The following is a 24,432-nucleotide window of genomic DNA, read 5'->3' on the forward strand; positions in this document are numbered from 1 at the left end:
CAACAGAACCTTTGTAGTAAAAATAAATGATGCATACTCTGAAATTAAGGACATCAAGGCAGGAGTACCGCAAGGAAGTGTCTTAGGACCAATATTATACACACTATACACGGCAGATATACCAACAACTGTCAACAGTAAAACACTGACGTTTGCGGACGATACGGCCATACTAGTGAGGCATGCAAATCTAGAAACGGCCGCCGCACTACTACAAGAACACACTACAAAAATAGAAAAATGGCTGCAAAACAAACAAATAAAAGTGAACACCAGCAAGTGCAACCACATAACATTTACACTTAGAAAAGGAAAAACACCAGATATTCAACTGAACGGCGCCCACATAGCACAATCAAAGCAAGTCAAATATCTGGGAATAAATTTAGACACACGCCTTACATGGAAGCACCATATAAAATCAATAATAAACAGAATAAGTGCAAAAAGGAAGCAGATGTACTGGTTAATCAATGGAAAATCTAAATTAAGCACAATGAATAAACTAAATATATACAAAACAATAATCAAACCAATCTGGACATACGGAGTCCCATTATGGGGGACGGCAGCAATGAGTCACATAAGCAAAATAGAAATAGAGCAAGCAAAAATTTTAAGGACAATAGTTAACGCTCCATGGTACGTCAGAAATGAAGACCTACGAAAAGATCTAAAAATTCCAACAGTCAAAGAGGAAATCGCTAGATACGCAAAAAAGTACAAAGAAAGACTTGCAGCACACCCAAACCAGCTGGCTGCTGAAACAAATAAAACCAAAATAGAAAGAAGACTGAAGAGGAAGCATCCCGCAGACCTCGAAATAGAGATGCAATAGGAAACCTAGAAGATGGAACCCCGCTGGGGGTAACCATCCACATGCTATATTTTATTTATTTCTATTTATTTTTATTTTTTATTTTTTATTCTTTTATTCTCTAAGCTATAACATTTTACCAAATGTCCTTCTGGACAAATTGTAAAAATTTAATAAAACAAATAAAAAAAAAAAAAAAAAAAAAAAGTTTCGAACGACTGTGTTTGGGTTATTTTGTAAATGCTACAGTATTGAGGTTTTCCAAGTAATTCCAACGGGGGGGAGGGGGTGTCTTTTCATCTCCGACATATATATATTATGTGTGTATATTTTATATTATAGATGTCATATGTCTTTCTTACATAGTTAAACACATAAACATCCGCAATCTTTTTATTAAAAAATCGTAGGACTACATTTCCATGCCTATGTCGTTGGCAATCCTAATCGCGTAAGGAACATCATGTATTGATACATTGCTATGAATACGTCGACCTTGTCTACCTATATCTTCAATTAAAGTCTTCTTGTACTCTAACCACCTGAAATACGTGAAAATATATTATTATAATTAGAGATTAGCAAATATATGTTATGTTTTCTTTTAAAATCAATTCTAATGATTCAGCAATACATACATATACATATATATATATATATATATATATCCTTAATGTTAAAATATATGTGTGTTATAGTAAATTGTAAATTTCTCCTTCTTTAATATGGCTGATTGTACGTTTGTGTTCAGGTGTTCTATGACTTTGCCATAGTCTTCTAAGTTTGCGTTTTTCTGCGATTATTATTATTATGTAATGAGGTTATTCGTGTTTATTGGCTCCTCTTACTCTTAGAGGATTCGAAAACAATGCCGGATTATCAATTTGGCTTTCGAAAGCAACATTCTACGATAAAGCAAATTCATCGTCTAACTCATAAAATCAGTCAAAATTTAGTGTTGAAGTGATCGCCACTTCTAAGAAAACTCTACATCTGGTCTTCGGTTTTCTCAAGCGCTGAGGCCATCGATAGCGCATAGACAAAAGAATGCGTCGATGACAGATCATAAGCGGTACATGTGCGACGTTGGCTTCAGGGATCTTTTAGTCTCAGGGTAACATTGCTAGCGTGCGGATCTGGACCAACTTACATTGTATTCCACACTTTGTACTTTAATATTCACAATATATATATACTTACAATACCTTACAATTTACCCACGCGTTTCTTTGATTCCACATACATCAAATAACCTTAACATTTAGAAAAGAAAAAATACTGCTCTGCGGTATTCCTGGACATTCAGCAGGCGTTTGACAAAGCGTGAGATGAAGGACTTTTGGAAACCGCAACATTCCCAATAGAAGCTAGCATACTCTAAGACAGTGTCCTCGGACCTCTGCTGTTCACCATCTACACTGCTGATTTACCAACCTTAACAGAGATAACCACAGCGACCTTTGCTGTTGATACAGCTTTATTAGCATCCCACTCAGACCCGATAATTGCCTCCTCAACTCTCCAGCGAGGTCTCGACTATATGGAAAAATGGTTCCACAAATGGCGCTTCAAAATAAATGAAAATAAATCCAGTCATATAACTTTCACGCTGCGAAAACAATCCTGCCCACAGGTGACCATAAATAATATTTTAATTCTAAACAAAGATACAGTCAGATATCTGGGTATGATTCTGGACAGAAGAATGACATGGAAACGGCACATCGTAGGTAAATCCAAAGAACTGAAAACAAAACTAAAAAAATTCTACTGGCTCATTGGCAGAACTTAAACATGCAGAGTAAAATAATGCTATATAAAGCCATATTAAAACCTGTTTGGACCTATGGGATCCAACTATGGGGAACAGCGAGCAACTCCAACATAGAAATTGTCCAACGATTCCAATCAAAACCTCTAAGGTCCTTAATAGATGCACCTTGGTATGTTACCAACGAAACAATACACCGCGATCTTAAGGTACCCGCAATTAATGAAGAAATATCCAAATTCACTAACAGATATAATACAAGAGTTAACTACCACCAAAACCCATTAGTTACCCAATTATTGGACACGACGGATCAGATCCGCAAACTGAAAAGACAATACCCTTTAGATTGAAGCATTAGATTCAACTAAAATCAAATATACTATAGACTCTTATAATCCAAGTTACAGTACCACGCCAAAATACTTATAATTCTCAATGAGAATTGATTGTAAATTGTCTACCAAATAAAAAAAAAAAAAAAAGAACGTACGATCTTATCAGCGAGTTACACAGCGTCTTTACGATCAGTGAATACTTACGTTTTAACGAGGAGTTAGTTGAGTAATACTTGTACTGTGGACAAGTAAGTTGAGTTCGACTTAGACTTTGGAAGTATGTAAATTTGCTACCCCGTTGATCGTGGATTCGTTATCGAACCTAAGACCATTGACATTAGTATCTCGAGTGTCCAATCAGCGCTGTTACTTATCAATTCTGTAATACTCACACTTGTAGTAATCAACATTACCTCGATTGTATAACGACGATGGCTAATTCAAGTGAAGATTCGTTACACGCCCATAACCCTAATGAGAACTCGACATATATATGTGTGTATTAGAAATTTACAAACTATTAAATTGAAAAGTATTTCATGAAACTATATGCGTTCGTTTTTGAGTTAAGAAAAATCAGATTATCAGTCAAATATTTAAAGTTAATTAAAAAACAAAGCTTCGTATGAAAAAATTGTATTCTGCGTTTTTTTACTGAATTTGTTATATTCTTTTAATTATATTACCAACTACAGGACATCCTATATGTATTAAATTGATACATATGAAACGTCATTTCTTTGAAGATTGAATTTGACGCGGCAATATTATTCGTTAAATATTGTCCTATCGTTAATTAATAATCAGCCATATTAAAGAAGGAGAAATTTACAATTTACTATAACACACATATATTTTAACATTAAGGATATATATATATATATATATATATATATATATATATATATATATATATATATATATATAATCAGAACACTTATGTAATTCTTTTTATCAATTTAAATTTGAAAAAGGTGCCATACGATTTATAGAAATATAAATTTAGCATTTGGGGAAGGTTAAAGACATTCCCAATTTCACCTAAGCAGTATTTTAATGCATAAATTATTCTAAAGGAATGTATGACTGAAGAAATTATAACAATTAAAATATCAAATATCAAAATAGTCGTTGAAAAAATATATTGAATGATATGGAAAGTACTTTGATTAAATATACGATATTTGGATGATACTACGTGCAATTAAAGTTCTACTGCCTAAAACGACATCTGATACGTATTCGAAATTTCAGAATTAACAAAGCTATACTTATTTCCAAAATTTTCGATGTAGGAAATAAATATAAAGGAATACAATATGGAAGATATCTTATAATCCTGGTAAAGAAACGAATAAATAAAGTATATAATAATAAGTAGACAGTGGATTTTAATGCAAATTTATATTTTTAGGAATGCAATTTAAAGAAGTTAAAGCTCTTTCATCTATAAATTTTTCTTAAATATATAAAAATTTGCATTTAATAACGAGAAATGACATACCTGCGATTTGTTACGAATTTTTCAAATAATCGCCCCTCAGTAGGAAATTTGGAATCCAAGAACAACTTTACGCGTTCCCAAATATTTGCACGATTATGAATTCTCAACCAATACCGCGGAACCAAAAAACATCTTACGGACGAAGTAGCTACTATCCTTCGATTAACCATATTTTCTCCTAATTCATAGGTAACAATATTTTATTATAGAAATAATTTTTGTTAAAAAAATTCTTAGACAAATAAATTTAGTAAAATATTACCTAAGCCGAAACACGCACCCCTGTTAAACGTACAAATTTGCATAAATATTGTACGTACGTCAGTCGGATAACGTTGCTGAGAGGTTGATGAAGGTTCTCTCATTAACATTTCTGCTACATCCGTAATTTTTTGCCATTCATTCATCTGTAAATTTATATGTTGTCAAGATCAATGTCCAATTTATAAATTTTCTATTTACAGTCAGTCACGGTACTTACATATCAATGAAATTACTAAATTTCTAAAAAGGAATTAAAAAATCAAAACAAAATTTATAAAAATTTTGAGATAAAATTTCATTAGAAATGGCAAAACCATGAATTTTTTCAATGCTAATATATTTTACTTCTAATATTTTATATCTTTTCACTTTCTTTTTCTTAATAAAGAAGATGAAAGTAGTTAAATTGTGTTTTAATATACCAAAAAAGCTACCATTCGTAGAGGTACCATTTTTTTATAATACGTTATATATAAAGAACGTACGAATGTAGATTTTTGTAACTGACTGTACTTATATTCAACTACCTTTCCTGCATTCTTTGTCTTAAATAATATGAAGATATAATAGTATTTGCCGATGTCGTACTTACAACATCTAATAATGTAGTTGTAATGACGCTTGAACGTTCAAAATCCATTCTCCTATCAGTTGCTTTCGATGATAGTAAGAGTTGTGTATAATCTATAAGATCTCGACTTCCGTCGATAGCCTCGTCCATGTCATTTGCCTTTAGAATTAGGTGAAAAGTTATAGTATGAAATACATTCGGTATTATTGTACATATATTATTACATTATACAGAGGTCCGATTTTAATCTACAAATGCGAAGTACTGATAAATTGTCTGTTGTAAGAAAAAAATGTTTTGACAGGAATTGAGTCTTTAACAGTCTTCTTATAGTAGACTCTAGAACTAAAATACAAGTAAGTAAAATAAGAATAAAATAAAAAATACAAAATTTAGTCCTATTCCCTGTATATTATTGCAAATTACATTTATCACTATTATTAGGTATTACAAGTATATAAAGCATACTTTGGTAGTTTCATATTCGTATTCTAATTCGTCCATCTTTGTAGCCATTTCTAAGCTCTTTAATAATCTGGGTTCCTTCTTTGCATTATCCTTTTCAGGATCGTATAATTCGTATTGAGTTCCATAAACAGAATGTGTTTTACGAACAATCATGTGTTCTATCAGACGACATTCACCTTCTAATAGAAAATGGACATGATTCACCATTCCTTTACCATCACCTAACAAAACCTTAAATAATTATTTTGTCATTACATTTACACTTATTCCGCTTCAATAGTATTTAACGAAAAATTTACAGAAACTATCATAAAGAAAAAGATATATCTTTGATGTTTGAATTATCTTATGAATGAAGAAAGAACTATAAACCAAATTAACATAATTAAATTTTATAATAATATCGTATTTAGCCTCGTTTTAATCAGAAAAATCTCACTAGTGCGATAATGAAATCTTTATTACGAAAGAACTGGAAATACAAAATTTCGTTGTTGTATTAGCATTGTCCCATCGCGAGCATTTATTAAGTCTTTAGTTACTAATGTAATATAACAAATGTGAGAATACTTAATTTTTGTTTTTCTGTGATATTAATATTATGAGTATTATTTTATGTAATGTAATTTTATACCTCATCAGGTTGAAAATCCTTTAATTTACTGAGAATACAACATTCTCGTATTGTTTCTTCATCCCAACATTTAAAATAATTGAAATGTACTAACGCATCCTGCAATATGTCCCACTCTCTTTTTAAAGGAGACCGCAAAACGTCATCGAATTCCAAACGAGGAATGCGGATCAAATCTACTGCGGCTATAAGCAAAACAAGATTATGTTTCTTACATATAATATTTTTGTATATTTTGCATATTTTTCCAACCTCTGTTACTCAGTTATAAAGCAATATATCTGCGTTACTATTAGTAACACGAGAAAATGCTTAAGGAACGATTTGTTTGACTCGAGAGGACAGCTTATTATGTTGCGAAACATTCTTTCTTCATGGTCACTTTTCAAGATTTAAATATTTTCGTAATTTATTTTTTAATAAAACCTTATATATTTCTGTATATCAGTTGTTAAAAACTGGCGATAAATTTTCACTGATTTCAGCAGTACATCCAGTATATACCGCTTAAACTTAGAGGTTTATCAAATTTAGCTCCTTAATCCTCGTAAAAACTCTAACGTTATCTAACTTTAAGGGGAAATAGACAGAAATATTACGTCACATACGCTATTGTTCGGGGAGGCAGGATAGCCTGTTACGAAAGGAGGAGAAATTGCTATTTTTCGGTGTCAACGTGACGCAATTAGAAAACGCTATGGCTACGGAAACAGACAGTAGAGGGGAGGGGGCGTATAAAGGCATAGTGACTACTTCATTCTCGAGCAAATAGTTCTCGTCAGTTCTGCCCGAGCAGTTGAGTTAAGTGGACGTGTGAAACAGTGCCTCCGTAAGTGCGACAAGTGGGGAAAACAAAATGACTCAAGACATAACCAATCGCTAAATAAGCAAAACAATGCAGCAAATAACACCAACTAGGATACCAAACAACGGCGAAACATATGTTATAAACAAAGCTGTAGATATAACAAACCCAAACCCAAAGAGCATGATTGCTCAGTTATAAAGGAAACAGAAATAGAAACTACACAAATGAATGACGAGAGGAATAACATCAATATCGATCTACCACACCAGAATGAAAGCTGGAAGGTTGTAACTCCTAGCAAAAAACGAAAAATAACATCAAACACAAATGTTAGGAGGGCTGTAGAAACAGAAAGGCAACAATGGTTCCAAGAAATTCCACTCCAAAACTCCTTCAGCACACTGTCACAAGAGAAGGAATCAGACCCAACTGAAAAACCAAAAACACACAACGCCAAACCACCACCAATCTACATAGATGCCCAGATAATAGACCCCCTCATCGAACTGCTAAACATCACGGCAGGCAAAGAAAATTACAGCCTTAAACAACTAAAAGTGTACCAGGTAAAAGTGCTGACCAACACCCCAGAAACCTACAGAAAAGTGGTAAAAGTGCTAAAAGAAAAAAACGCCGGGAACCATACTTACCGGCTTAAAACTGATAAAAGTTACAAAGCAGTAATCAGAGGATTACACCCAAAGACAAATACAAGTAACATATGTGAGGAACTAGCCAAAATCGGACACCAGGTAAGATCAATAAATAACATAACCAGATATGATACGAAACAACCACTACCGCCATTTCTAATAGAACTTGAATCTAAAAACAACAACAAGGAAATTTTCGAAATTAAAAAAGTTCTAAACACAATAATTACAGTCGAACCACCCAGACACAAAAAAGACATACCACAATGTATACGGTGTCAACAATATGGACATACAAAAAACTACTGCAACAGAAACCCGGTGTGTGTCAAATGCGTAAAAAGGCATCTAACAATGAACTGCCCATACAAGGAAAAAATAAACGATGTAAAGTGCTACAATTGCAGTGGAAACCACCCAGCTACCTACAAAGGCTGTACAGTCAGAAAACAACTTCAACGCAAACTCTATCTGCCGATTCGAAGCAGGACATACAATAACTATCACACACAACAGGACAGCGCAGAAACTGAGACATCAACAAACGTACAGCACGTAATGAATATCAACCACAATAATACCAACACCTCTGGTAGCCGAAACTACGCGCAAGTAACCAAACAAACCACACCCTTAGACAACCAAAGCCAGAACAATAACATCAATGACGCTACAGAAATCAAAGAACTACTAAAGCAATCCATCAAAAACACTGAAATGCTAACAAAAATGATAAGGGAACAAAATGCAGTTCTCAGACAGCAAACGTAACAAATCACAACCATGTTACAACTTCTTACAAACATGTTAAGCAAAAAATAAAACATGGACATGCTTAAAATAGCAGCCTGGAACTCTAACGGCCTACAACAAAGGGCCCTAGAAACCAAAACATTCCTGTATCACAACAATATCGACATATTACTCGTATCAGAAATGCACTTCACCACAAAAAGTTACATAAAAATACCTTACTACACCATATATGATACCAAGCATCCCTCAGGAAAAGCACACGGAGGGACCGCGGTAATAATAAGAAACGACATTAAGCACCACCTACACAGCTAAGTTAGTAAGGAATATTTACAGGCAACCACCGTTATTGTACAATCTAGCAGCAACCATTTAAGTTGTCAGCAGTACCATGTATGTACCACCGAGACACAAAATTACAGCACAAATGTGGGAAGAGTACTTTCAACAATTAGGCAACAAGTATATCGTAGCAGGAGACTATAGCTCAAAGCACACACTATGGGGATCAAGAATCACTACACCTCGAGGTAGAGTCCTGGAAAAATACGTTTAAAAAAATAACCTCAATCTATTATCCACAGGAAGACCGACATACTGGCCGACAGACCCGAGCAAAATCCCTGACCTACTTGATTTTGCAGTTACAAAGGAACTAAATGGAAATAAAATAAATATAGCATCCAGCCTCGAGATTAGCTCCGACCATACACCCATAATAATTACATACATAAACAAGCCAATACTTTGCAACAACTCAGAGACACTATGCAATAAATCCACCAAATGGCAAACATTCAAAGAAATAATCGAGAGCAAAGTCAACTGCAACATCCCACTGAAAACACCTGAACACATCGAACAAGCAGTAACAACACTTACAGAAACTATACAAGAAGCACCAAGGGCAACCACTTTACCTGAATCAACCATTAGACAAACAAAAATAATTCCGCCAGATATCCTCGAAAAAATTAGAGAAAAAAGAAAAGCGAAAGCAAAATGGCAAAAACATAGAACAAAAGAAAAGAAAAAACACCTAAACAAACTTGCAAAAGAAATAAAAACAAAATAAAAGAACACAATAACAACGAGTTCACAAAGTTCATAGAGTCACTATCTACACACGAGAGCTACAACTACTCGCTATGGAAAACCACCAAAAAAAAATAAAGAAGACAATAAAATTAGCCCCAGCAATCGGAAAAGCAGACAACACATGCTCAACGAAGAGCAAGCTGAAGAATTTTCCAAACACCTATGCAACACATTTACACCACATAACATCAATAACGGCAACCTCAATTGTCATATGGACGAGAATGCGCCAACCACTAGTTCCGCAACTGACAGGTAATACACTATACCTAAAACAACAGCACAAGAAATTAGAAACATAATCGAAAAAACAAAAACCAATAAAACACCAGGAATCGATCTAATCAATGGTAAAATCTTGAAAAACCTTCCTCCAAAAGCGATACGACTAATAACCATAATTTACAATGCAATACTAAGAATCCGATACTATCCTAAACCATGGAAAATAGCACAGATCATAATGTTACCTAAACCAGGCAAAGACCCACACCAAACAGCATCCTGTAGACCAATTTCACTACTTCCCGTGCTTTCCAAAATACTAAAAAAAATAATATACGCCCGACTAAAACCAATAATAGAGAAGGAAAAATTAATACCAGACCACCAATTCGGATTCAGAAACAAACATTCCACTATAGAGCAAATGCACAGCTTGTCAATGAAATAATACTAGCACTAGAAAACAAACAATATTGTATAGCCCTCTTTATGGACATAGAGAAAGCTTTTGATAAAATAAACCACGAAAGACTACTACAAACAATCAAGAAACAATTCCCGGAGCAAATATACCAATTAATAAAATCATATCCAAGCAGCAGAACCTTCGTAATAAAAATCAAAGGCGCATACTCAGAAGTCAAAGACATCAAGGCAGGGGTCCCGCAAGGAAGCGTCTTAGGACCAATACCATACACACTATACACGGCCAACATACCAACAACTACAAATAGCAAAATACTGACATTCGCGGACGATACAGCTATACTAGTCAGGCACACTAACCCAGTAACAGCAGTCATAATATTACAAAAACATATCACAAAAATAGAAAAGTGGCTACAAGCTAAACAAATCAAAGCTAATCTTAATAAATGCAACCACATCACATTCACACTGCGAAAACAGATAACACCAAACATCTTCCTGAACGGCACGCAAATAATATAAACTGGGCAAGTCAAATACCTAGGACTAGACATAGATACACAACTCACATGGAAACAGCATATCAAACCAATAATAGACAAAATACAGACAGCAGGGAGACAAATGCACTGGCTAACAAGTCGAAAATCCAAATTAAGCATAGACAACAAATTAAAAATATACAAAACAATCATAAAACCAATCTGGACGTACGGAATTCCACTATGGCGAATAGCAGCAATGAGCCATATAAGCAAAATTGAGACAATATAAGCTAAAATTCTTAGAACGATAGTAAACACCCCATGGTACGTTAGAAACGAGGACATTCGGAAAGACCTGGGAATACCAACGGTCAAGGAGGAGATTAGCAGACTTGCAAGAGGGTACAGAGAAAGAATAGCAACGCACCCGAAGCGGCTGGCAGCGGAAACGATCAACACACCAAACATTGAAAGAAGGCTAAAAATGAAACACCCAACAGACCTCACAAAGGATATAACCTAGCAAACACGACGATGGTACCCCGCTGGGGGTAGCCACCCACATGCTATATTTTTATATTTTTTTTTTTTTTTTTATTCACTAAGATGTAATATTTTACTAAATGTCCTTCTGGACAAATTGTAAAAATTTAAATAAATAAAAAAAAAATAGTTATCGACGAGTTTGCAACTTTAGTCTCATCCATCAAAATCAAAATTCATTGTCCGCTACCTAACTATCTGCAGTTGTATTGAGGAAAATATTAAGTTGGTATGATCTCTAGTTCCTACATGCGAACGGCAGCAGCCAACGCCCTGTGCGGTTTACTGCCGAACATCGGAAGAGCGGGAACCGGAGTGCGCCGCCTATATGAGGGAGTGATTCGATCACGGGTCCTCTACGGGGCTCCGGAGGTCCTCTATATGGGCCGGAGATCTAATGGCCAACCGCCGCAGCCTGACCTTACTGCGGAGGCTACACAGGACGACCGCTATAAGCATAGCAAGGGGGTACAGAACGATATCCCATGCGTCGGTATCCGTGCTAGCCGCGTCACCTCCGTTCGAACTACAAGCCCTCGCACTCCAACAGGTGTACGATCACCTGAGGGATCCGGGCTCGGACGACGGGGAAACGCAGCCCACCAACTATGACCGGCAGGTCCGAGACGTCCGGAGGGAGGCAAAGCGAATGTTATGGGAAAGGTGGCACTCCCAATTGCTGGAGGAAGACACCACGCGGCCACTCCGAGCCGTTCGCGCCATCCTTCCCAACTGGGAGGCCTGGAGGGACCGCGGAGGAGTCCCACTCACATTCAGGATGACGCAAGTACTCACCGGCCACGGCGTGTTCGGGGAGTACCTGCTAAAAATTCAAAGAGAGGTGACATCAATCTGTCACCACTGCCAAGAGGAAGAAGATACGGCACAACACACACTGGAGCGCTGCCCAGCGTGGGAAGAACCGCGCCGCATACTACGCCTCACCATCGGCGATAGGCTAGCCCTTAAGCAATCATAGAGGCCATGACGAGGGGCCAACAGGAGTTAGCCGCCGTCCGCAACTACTGCAAGCAAGTAATGCTAGCGAAGGAGCGGGCGGAGAAGAACAGGGAGAAGAGAGGCGACCCCGTCAGAGTGGTTCGCCGAAGAGAACCGATACGACGCCGCGCGACTGCGGCAACACCACTACCGCCGTCATAGAAGAGCGCGACGAAGAAGCCGTCAGACTGAGGAGGGTCTGGGCTCCCCCTCAGACTTGCACGACGGCCCAGAGAATGCGGCACTAGGGGGGGAGTGGTCCCCCTCCCTTGCTGCCAACCTCAACCAGGAGGCTTCCCACAACAACAAAGGGAGACGACGACGAAGGAGTGTTGCGGTAGCAAATCTAAAGAAAGGAACCGGGACACCCCTGACAAGCGTCAGGAAGACCACCGTGGGGTTTTAGTCGGTAAGAGTCCGACACTACCCGCCGCCCCCCAGAGGGCGGCCAGGCGTCCATGAGAATTTTCCCACGAAAAAAAAAAAAAAGAAGTTCCTACATGCGAAGTTGGTACGACCTCTTACGACGCTCCTTTATCTTAGACGTCGACCACATATTAATTATCTAAGTATATCCGGTGTGTCACATGGTCGTACTTGGTGGTGAAATGCAGAACGTAAAAACTAAATCTGAGTGAATCAATAAATACCAAACTCCAAAATCTATTCAATAACAGGTTATGGGCCCAGGGCAGTAAACTGCGACAGTGAAGGTATTTATTTGTTGAGTATTTTTGTTTTCTGTAATTATCCGAAAAGAGACCACGCCATGGTTGACCAGGAGAAGATGAATGATGTGGACAAAGACATGAACCCGATCAATAAGGACAACTATGGCTATTGGAAGGCGATGACGGAAGCTACGATGGTTTTCTTGTGTTCTTGGGATGCGGTGGATCCTGGTTTAACACCAGCAGAAAGGCTAAGACCCGAGTATGTTAAAATGGATAACAAAGCACGTGCTTACATTTTCCGGCATGTTCGCCTCGAATATCTTACGGACATCAGCGCTCTAAAAACAGCGAAGGAGTGCTGAAAGACACTGAAAGATATTTATGGGAGATCAACATCGATGGACATTGTTTTATGCATGCGGGAACTGGGCACTATCGAGAAGACCCCTAGCATGGATATCTCCGCGTACTGTGGGAGGATTCAAGCCCTGTGTGACAAGTTATCCAAAGCCGGTATAAAAATTGAAGATCATATGGTGGCGTGTTTCCTTTTGGCCGGCCTCACGACAGATCCAAATTACTCGATGAACTTCAGAGTAACGAAGATTGATAAGGATCTGACCTCGAGGGCGGTGAAGTCCGACCTTCTACTCGAAGAGAGAAGGATCGACGCGGCTGCGGAGTCGTCCTACATGCAGAATTGGTACGATCACTAACGACGCTCTTTCGTTTTCGCGTCCGCCACGTGTTAATTATCAGAGAGTATCCGGTGTGTTATAATGACTGTACATGGTGGTGAAATACAGAGTATACAAAACTAAATCTGTGTGAATCAATGAAATATCGAACCTATCAATTTATAGCGGATCCTTAGGTCCTTAGCTGAAAATATACTTTGAGGATGTATGGACATCTGGCAATCATCTTACCCGAAGAATAGCGAGCCACGGGACAGAAACCGTTGGAAAGTTTACTGTCGAGTGCCGCTACATATATGCATTCTATACATCCTTGCATCTTTAAATGTTGCACGAATTCATAATAATTCACAATTTAATAATAATATTAATTTGACTTGATACTAAAACTTAACGATACAAGATTATTTTCAATATTATATGGTAGATAAATTTATAATAAAATACAAGCAATAAATATGTAGTTCTACTAACATACATACTTTTTGTAAATACTGCTGCTGATCTTGGTATTTCATGCAACAATGCGACTTCACCGAATATATCACCAGGACTCAAAATGCCCATATCAACCTCTTCCGAATCACCTAAGCACAAATAAAATTTATAACGTTTCCTTACGCTTTTATAACACAACTACTTCTGCTCAGAAAATTTAAGGAATCCTTGTGCAAGTCAAAATAAGGCGACAATAAAGAATAGAGATATTGCATCTAAAACTTCGTTTGTTAGTTTATGTAGTTATTTGTAACTTTACAAAACAAAATAAATTTGTAACATATTGCAGGGCGACTATAAATACAAAATAAATTTCTTTTGCTTTACATAATTCGAAAAATTTTGTTTTTTGTCTGTAATTTTCATTTACGAAGAATTTGAAGATTTATATAAAGGAAAATTTATTTTACGTACCAGTCCAGCGATCAATAACTATTTTCGATACGCTGACTTCTCCGCTTATAATGAAATAAAGATTTTCAGCTTCGCGACCTTGTCGCACAATTACGCGATCAGGTCGTAAATATTGATAAAAGCATACCCCCGCTAAAATTTCTCTCAAATGTTCAGGATATTTTTTGAACACGCGAAACTTTTTAAATAATTCATATATATATTTTCTGTCGTCCGATGATCGGTCTTCTGGCCTCGTTAATAAATAAGAACGATCCTTAAATATAAAGTGTAACTTTTATCTAAATTATTTAGATGAATTATGATTAACGACACTTTCTAGTTTTATTATATTTCATATTATAAGTAAACTGCAGATGTTTATACAAATTCATATTTTCAGAGAATAGAACTAAGGAAGCAGAAGTTAAGCAGAGATTTGTTTTCTGCACTATTTATAGATTGTTAGAGAATGAATAAGAGATAAGCGTACGTAAAATTTTCTTAAATTTTTTGTAAAACGAGTAGTCGATAAAGTGGACAGGCGTTGTATATTACATACAAATGTTATCAGTTTACAACTGTATATTTAAACAAAGTGCTCGCATTTTTATAACACAAACTACATAGACTAAAATAACGACAAAAACATTGTTAAATATTTATTACTAGATATTATTACGTATACAATACTCGGTATATTATTTATATTGAATATATTGCTAAAATATTTTGCATATCTGTATTATGGTTTAATTCACAAAAATTACTTGACCCACCATTTTAATAGTAAAAATACGCATAAACAATATGTTTTCAGAAACCCTCGAAATCCTAAGAAAAAAAAAAAAAAAATAAATGGTAAAACAATCTCTTTTCGTTGTTATATAGTTTAGGAATGAATAATTTGGTACGTGAAGCTTACTATTTTATATGCATAAACATCCGCAGTCTAGTTACATATATAAATATAAAGGAAAAGAAATGTTGAACCTCTAGAGTAAGAGCTTTCTTTTCGTGTTTTTTTTCTTGTGCCTTCCGAATATTAATTGTAATATCGTCACTGACTTCTTCAACTACAGACTTCTCGGTTAACCATTCGATATATTCCAAGACCAGTCTCACTGCAGCTCGGAAAAGATAAATCCCCTTTAACCTATTGACCTAAACAGTTATTATCATTACTATTATCGTATTAGTTTAATATTATGTTTTAACATTATTTTTAATATTATTTTCAGTGATCATATCGTTGGTTTAACGGAAAAATAACATCTCGAAAATTGTTAATTTTGAGATATTTGTAAAAATTGATTTCACATTATTTTGTACCTGACTGTAAAATGTAAACATATTGTAACTATGCATTGTATTTACTAGGACAGAATTGAGGTAATTATTCATTATTTTTGAAATTATTCTTACTTTTTAAGAAACTGTTTTAATTCATAAAATCTGTTTACGTCATTTTTAATAATAAAAATACCCGCAAAAACAATAAAAATAAATAGTAAAACAACATTTCTTTTGGTTATACAAAAATTAAATTACCTGCAATATTATTATTTACAATTCATTCAGAAATTTTCTAACGATTTAAATTTATTAATATAAATTTAATTAAGTTTGCTTTTTTCTAAATTAGATATTAAATTAATATCTAAATTTAAATTATTTAATTATTCATTATATAAATAAATAACTTTCTAGCTCAGGTCAATTTCCTGAGAATTTTACTCTCCTAGATATATTCTTCTTTTGATAATACGACAATGTATAATATTATATCTACATATGTACAATAGTTTAATTATTACATATTTTTATTCTTTATGGTGTTTTATAGTACTTTATAATTGTATTTTTATACTTACAACTAATTCTTTTTCTTGTCATTTACAACTACAAATAAGAAACGAATGATGTTCATATAGTAAAATTATTATTTAAGAACTTTTATATGAATATATATATAACTATCTGAATATATACTTATATGAACATAATGTATTAGAACATAATGTATTAGATTGTTCCAAAAATTTCTTTCATTTTATAAGGAAATATTATTATTATTTCCATCTATTATTTCCTTTTGGGACAACCTAATAAAACATTTGGTATTTTTGTATAGAATTTGTAGCATGTAGTGTGTTTTTAGGTGCCTACACTTTTTTTATTTTAGCTTTATATCCTTTGTCTTTTATATAAAGTTATTTAAAGTTATTAAAGTATTTTGTAATTAATTCAAAAATATTTTATCAAACTAGAAACAATCTTTCTTCCAAATTTTGAATATGGTAGTTATTCGTTTAAGGATTATTATCAGCATTTCTTTTCATCTTCTCCTACAATTAGTAATTACAGGATACGAGGAAATTAAGTGACATGACCATGACATTGTGATTCTATATTTTTGAATCGCTGGAGATTTGTTTAAAAAAGTTGCCGTACTATTGATCTAGATCTTGAAATTCAAAGTTAACCTCTTTTTGCTCGGATTGTATTCTACTCAAACGAAAAACAATTGGTTCGAGAAACATTATAATAAATTACGTTTTTTAAACAAAATAACAGAAACAATGAATCTATCTTGGACCGATTCTTTGAATGAATATCTCGATACTTTCCTATATGAAATAACTAGATGCATCGGCCAACGCATAAAGAAATGCGATTCTATTTTTAAAAAACATAGTCGACCTTCATCTGCCATATACGTGTCCAACTGCAAACATATCAATAACATTAAGTTATGCTCTCTTCGATGCCATTCAACTTTTGTTTGAAAGGTCGTTTTTTTGTAATAGTAATAAGTAATTTCATGAAATCATGAAGTTAGTTGCTTTATTCTATTTAAGGTAGGCTATCTTACGTGCTAAGAAATATTATAATTTCCTGTTTTCTCATTAATATCACGTTATTTATTTTGTACCTGACTGTAAAATGTAAACATATCGTAAATCATGTCAATAGAAATGCTAATGGTACTTTAACATCATTTTTCGAAAAAACAGTTGAGTTGCAATCCATGGTTCCTTTGACAAATTTGGTCCCGTGATGAATAGAAAACGATGCAAGTAAAAAAAAAAGTCTGATCTTGAATTTCATCTTTTTTTAACAAATCTCCACCAGTCCAGAGATGTAGAATCACTCCGTGGCAATCATGTAACTTGCCTTCTTCATCCCTATGTATGAAGTATATGTATATATAGTTGAATCTGGGGCTGCCGAGTCGATCCGAAATTAAAACACTAACGAAGTACAGGGTATAGGTTAAACTGCTCGCTTATGATTATACCTAAATCACGTCCTGGAATCCGGAAACTTTTGGTTTCGCCTCCCATCAAACTTTTTTCGACCCGTCCCAATCCCAAATACTCAGGTATCCGCGTACCACTATTTCAACGGTATGTAGAGTAATACAGTATATATGTACATGTATATCATGTCAGTGATATTGTATTTTTTTACTTGCTAAAAAATATTGATATGCATAGGATATTTTAAGTGCAAACATATTAAAAATATACGGATTATTTATTGAATTTAACTGAATTTATTTCTCAATATAGAATATATTTTTATAAAATCAATAAATGTAATAATAATATTAACGAAAACTTTCAATTTTATTCAAATATGTATCTTTCACCGAAAATTAAAAGAAACTAATTATATTTACTTACTTAATACTTACCCTTTTTGGAATTAATGATCTTCTTGCTAGTATTTCAAGAAATGATTCACGAAGTGAAACTCTTCTACTGTATAAACGCATCTTTCATTTTTTTGATTAACTAATTATAATATTAATTTAATATAAATTAAAGTCACTTTATAATTTCATAAACATAATTTAATTTTGTTCAATACTGAATGGATATGCGATGTGACTTGACGTTTTTTCACAACATGTGTGTTGTTTTATCGATAAAGTTATACAGAGTGTCTTGTAAATGTGCGACTACTGTATAGTTTCCTATACTATACGTATATAGCACGTAATATAGCAAATTTATATTCCATTTATGTTTTAAAAAATGTTATATATCATAATGCTATGTAATTATTGCACGATGTGACAAGTTATACATATGTACGGCGTGTGTTAGAAATATCTAGTAATGTAATTTCCTTTGATTTTTCAAAGTCTACTGATTCTTGATCTGTAACATACCTATGTATAACTTGCTACGTAGTTTTTCTGTACAGATATTAACATTTTGATTTACGTTACTATTATTATCTGTAGCGAGAAATGTTTCAAATAAAAGTCGAATCGCTTCAAGGGAAATATATTGCGATACTATCAGTTTTTCTGTAAGTGGGCACAAAAAAGTTATGTAACGATCAACTTTTTAAGTAGAATCATATAATTTTTAATACATTAATAGATGCAGTTCGAGATTCTTTATTATAAAAAATTATTAACCTATTTATGTCAAAAAATTATTAGTTTAGTGGATACTTTAATTTTTATTTTGTAAAATTCATCGTACGGAAGATAAGGAAAGATGTAACTCTTTCTACTTTTGTATTTCTCTTCCATGGTGGACATTGGTTCGGTAAATATTCATTAAAGAATGTTGGAGTATAATTAAAATCGACCTTGAAATTCAAGTTTATATCGTGTTCTTCTAATCATCACGAGGATGAAAACCGATCAAAAGAACAATGAGTTGTAATGTAACTCATGTTCTCTTTAAAAATGTAAAGTCTTATTAGCTTTTACACTGACATTTATTTTATATTTACACTTTACAATCAGAGAGAAAGTAAATAGATAGAATGTTATTAACAAAGAAGCAAGATATTATTTCTTAGCATGTGGAATATTCTACTCAACGTATCAAATTTCTAGAAAATTGCTTACAAATATACGAAAAAATGATTCAAACAAACATTGAATGACATAAAAAAAGACACTATTTGGTATCATTAATTTTTCTACAAGTGAACACAAAGAAAACATGAAAGACAATTGCGTTTTTTAAAATGGATTTCTATTTAAGCCGTTCAGATGTCACATTAATTAACTTTGTATACAATATTGTGTACAATATGTTGCAAACAATATTTTTAAAATTTACCTTGGAATTTAATATTGTTTATATGTCATCTCCTTGTAATAAATGAACTCATGGAAATATGTAATTTATTTTTGGAGAATGAAACATTAATCACACATTTACATAATGAAATTGTAAAATTGACAAAAAGTGGTATTGATCAGTTTGGTCAATGACAATGAGAAGCTTAGTGCTTAATGTGTTAAACGATGCAACTCGTTATCCCATACAGAAAAGTGTATAGAATCATGGTGCAATGATATAAAGTATGCTTTACGGCCTTTTGCATATTTTACGAAATAGCTTTGTAAATATTGCTGAAATTCCCAATGAAAAATTAAGTATTTCAGAAGTTACAATCCCATTGGAAGTCATTCTTTCCCTTATTCGGAGGTCTACCTATATAAGAATTCAAGAACTAAATAAAAAAACGAAAATTTCTTTACTTAACAAAAATTATTAGCATAATTGTTAAATTAAGCCTTTTCATGTTTTTTTAATAAATATTTCACAAACTACATTGCATTATTTAATTAAAAACAGCACCTTATCTATAATTTATATTAATTGATATTTTTTGTACATTGGGTATATTATCGTCGTTAAAAAATTATTTTGTTGCAGTTTAGCATATACAAGAGCCTATGTATCTAAGCGTAAAGTTAGGGATCTGTTCTGTTTGGTTACACACAAGCATAGACAAGAACCTATTGAATACCACGCTACAAGAACCTATTTAATTCTACAGTTCTACGGAACATTCATATGTACTTTTCTATCCGAGATGGACAAGTATGAGAATGACAAAATCACGCAATAATGAAACTAATTGTAAGTTCCTAAGAAAGAAAAATTAATTGGTTTTAACGAAAGTTGTCTATCGGATTTCCTGACTTAACAATTTGATCTTAAGTGTTTCTTTCTTGTTTAAAACAAAGGTAATGTGCGAGCACTTATTTTGAATTTAGATTGATTTTGTTTTCTTTCGCCTAGCTCTTTATATTTTATTTAGATAATCTTGTAAATTTTTTATTGGAATTTCGATATTTTTATGCGTGACTGGTATCGTCTGCAAAGCTGTATGTACCTGTCTCTGATATTATTGGCATGCCTACTGTGAATAAAGGATAAAGATCGGATCCATGGACGCTTCCCTGTGATACCCCAGCGTGAATTTCTTTGAGCGTGGAGGTTACGTTACCAATTTTAACGTAAAAATATCTGTTTGTGATGCCTCTATTTACACGTCTCTGAGAATACGTCTGTACGCACGTCGCGTAACTATTTATATCTACAAAGTTGTTGGAATAAAGTATATATAATAACTTGTTACTTCAGTGTTATAATCAGTCAACCACCTCTATTATCCTAAACGAAATAGGGGATCGACCAATTCGTGGCGTCGATTATCGTTTTAATTGTAACGAGAATTTATGACTCTTGTTGACGCGATCTACCGCGAACGCGTTTCTCCGCGAACAGTCGAACAATGTTTGTCGTCTGTTTTTCGCCCTAGGTAGTTATTGGTTGAGTATCGTCTGCCTTTGTAATTTCTGCGTCGCTTTCGTTCCTTATGGCTAGAGTCAATGTTTGTTCATTGCTTGTTTTTAAAATAGTTGCATCTGTTTGTGCTGTTGGTTGGTTTGAGACATATCTGTATCTGGTTGGAGGAAACAGCTTCCTTTGGAGCTCTTTTCTTGTCACACAATCTTTATAATTTACTGGATGATTGTTTTTACAATTTGAACAGATTACATTTCTTATTTTTTTACCGTGTGTGTATTTGTTCGAAAAATGTGTCCTTATAAATTTGACGCATGTCAGTGGTTTATTACAGTAACTTTTCGAGTGACTGTGTCGTTGGCATCTGGTATATTGTGATATATTTCTGTTTTCCCTCGGTGGTTTTATGTTTATTAACGTACTACATATCACGTTAATGTTATAGACTTCTTTGTTGTTTTTGCTTACTCAAGTTCTATAAGGAATATTGGTAGTGGTGCTGATATGCCGCTCTTGACCAGATTGATTACATTACTTATTTCGCGTCCTTTTTCCATCAGGTCTGCCTTAATATATTTTATCGTTTTTCTTTCGACTGCCGAAGCGTGCATACGAGTGTCTAGTACCCAGTGAAGTTCACAATAAGTGACGACCCTCCGTCGAAAGTGAATAGAAACAGAAACAAACCAAGTGTTTTCTAAACTTACTCGTGGAAAATCCAACACTTCAAATCTCAAATTCAAATCATAGCCTCTCGATTAGTTATTTCAATTTAAATTAACTAGCTCGAAAATGGCCCAAGTAACCAGATCAGGCCCTCACGAACAAAACTACAACCGCACCGTTCTACCTGGCAAAAGGATAATATCACCCACCTTCCAAACCACACCAACAGCACCAAAAAACGTAAGCTTGATACAGTAAAAAAAATGTAAACACAAATCAGAACGAACCGACAACAAGACACATTACCACTTACAACAGATTCGCAATATTAGAATCTATAGACAATTCTGTTGACATAGTTGAAACATCAACAATTCAACACATACCCTCTAATTACTCAACTACTCGACACGTCGGAACAGATCCGCAAACGAAAAAGACATTACACCTTAGACCTAAGCACTAGATTCAAGTAGAATCAAACATACTATAAACACTTATTAATCATGTCATAGTACCACGCCAGATAAATTTACTTAAAATTCTCTACGAGAATTGATTGTAAATTAAACGCAAATAAAAAATATATATATATATTTTATGCTAAGTTTTAGTCCTTTTAAAAAGTATTCCTTTTATCACTACCTTAAATTTCTTTTCAGTCTTTGATTGGTAGGTGTGATAATTTGCATTATTATTCTAAGCGTTTTAATTATTGCCCTGTATGCATCTGAAGTGAATGTTTGTAGTTTGATTTGTTTATTTCTTCACTGTTTCATTAAAAATTCTTTAAATCCTACGAGCTTGCTTAATATTTCTATTAGTGGGTCAATGTTAGGAGCTTTTATGAAAATAGGTGGCTGTTTAACAACTGAAGTATTAGCTCCTTGTACTTCTCATCATTTAGATTTTGCAATACTTGGTATCTGTTTGATGGTTATGGGTGTTCTAGCCACTTGGGATTAAATTTAACATTAACTAATCTTATTTCTGTACTTGCATTTTCCGGAATGTTAGTTGTTCTTTTTTTCCTTGTTTGATTGACTAGTTTCCATTGCACACTGACGGTATTTTCCGTTTCGATGTCCTCACTCAATGTATTTGTAGAGCATAGAGTCCATAAGTTATGATTGTTTATTGTCACGTCCCGCGACCCGCGCGATCCATAGCGCGAAAGTAAAATTGATAAATTCTCCTAAACCGAGGTAATTTAAAACGTTTATTCGAAACCGTGTTTACAGTATTTGAAGTGAAAGGCAGTTAAAGCCGCTAAAAGCTATATCTTGCGAAAACTCATCTAACTATGTTTTTATATTATGTTTTTATAACGATATTATGACAATTTAAATTGTAAACAAAGTCGGCAGTTGAACAAACGTTGGATTTTCCCAAACATTTTCAAAAAAAAGACCCGACGTTTTTTCATCTTCGACGGATATAAATGTAGCGACTCAGAGAAGTCAGAATGAGAATATTTACCGTTCGGTTATCGAGTAAATAGTTATCGTTTTGTCTATCTAAGAGTCAGTTATCATTTTGTCTATCGAAGAATTAGTTATCATTTTGTCTATCGAAGAATTATCAATTGTCAACCGAAGAATCATCATTTGTCAACCGAAGAATTTCATATCCGTCAGTCAATTGTCAATATCGAAATCGAGTAAGATTTCAATAAATCATTTTATATTGTTAATCTACTTTCGAACAACTTTAATCCTCTCCCGTGCCAATATTCCCGCACATAGCAGGTTAGCCGAAAGTGGAGCTTATAGCCAGTTGCATTAAACGTCAGTTGACGCTACCTTCTCGTCGGCGACTAAATAGAACGTAACATTATTTGTCATTATTGGCGGTTGTTCGAAGAACATCTTTCTGCATTTTATATGCACTATATTTTCTGCCCAGTATACACCGAGTAGTTAAACAATTATCCGAAAACAAATAATTTGAACTCGTCTGTTCGTTTCGCATCGCGTCACAGTAGTCTATAAAACGGTTTAAAATGATGAAACTCGCAGTTTTCTACGATTTTCTGTAAGAAAATGTAAGGCTTGAATATCCGGGACGATCGCCTGACCCTTGCCACCCTCGGCTGGCCAGTGAAAGAATGAAGAACCGGAAATGATGAAATTCAGGCGACCGCTCCATAGCGTATCGTGTTTTCTTACAAATACATACATAATTTCAGTCCGCAAATTTTTTTTTCTGCGGTTGGGTCATAACGAATTCACAATCATATGAAAGTATGCACTACTAAATGATACAAAATTTAATACACTTAGACTTAACTAATTAATATGTAAATGCTATAGACAAAAACATTTTGAAAACCAACATTCAAATGATATTTTGTCTATAACTGTTTTTAAGGATCTATTAATAACTGTCTATCTGCTTTATCCTCACCACTGGGGTGGTTCCCCTTTGAACTAGTGTCACGAGTAATGTAACGCAATAGCGGCTTTTTTTTCAAGATCTATATCGCCTTCGTGCCATAGAGACAATGCTAACGTAACAATGAAATTTTTTTATTTTTTATCTTTTGTTAATAAAAAATTCATTAAT

General features: G+C 34.1%; 1 protein-coding gene across 1 annotated transcript; it reads right to left on the reverse strand.

The window, feature by feature from the left end:
* Positions 1–1,136: 1,136 nt before the first annotated feature.
* Positions 1,137–19,300, reverse strand: LOC139989935 (uncharacterized). The gene is made up of 10 exons (XM_072008661.1): positions 18,327–19,300; positions 15,620–15,790; positions 14,648–14,903; positions 14,218–14,322; positions 6,368–6,552; positions 5,734–5,964; positions 5,287–5,424; positions 4,693–4,837; positions 4,431–4,608; positions 1,137–1,359 (listed from the first exon to the last, which is right to left on the reverse strand). The coding sequence occupies exons 1-10, from the start codon at positions 18,405–18,407 to the stop codon at positions 1,230–1,232; spliced, it is 1,620 nt and encodes a 539-aa protein (XP_071864762.1). The 5' UTR covers positions 18,408–19,300; the 3' UTR covers positions 1,137–1,229.
* Between the last annotated feature and the right edge of the window lie 5,132 nt (positions 19,301–24,432).

This window comes from Bombus fervidus, chromosome 8 (genome assembly GCF_041682495.2).
Source record: "Bombus fervidus isolate BK054 chromosome 8, iyBomFerv1, whole genome shotgun sequence".
Lineage (NCBI taxonomy): Eukaryota > Metazoa > Arthropoda > Insecta > Hymenoptera > Apidae > Bombus > Bombus fervidus.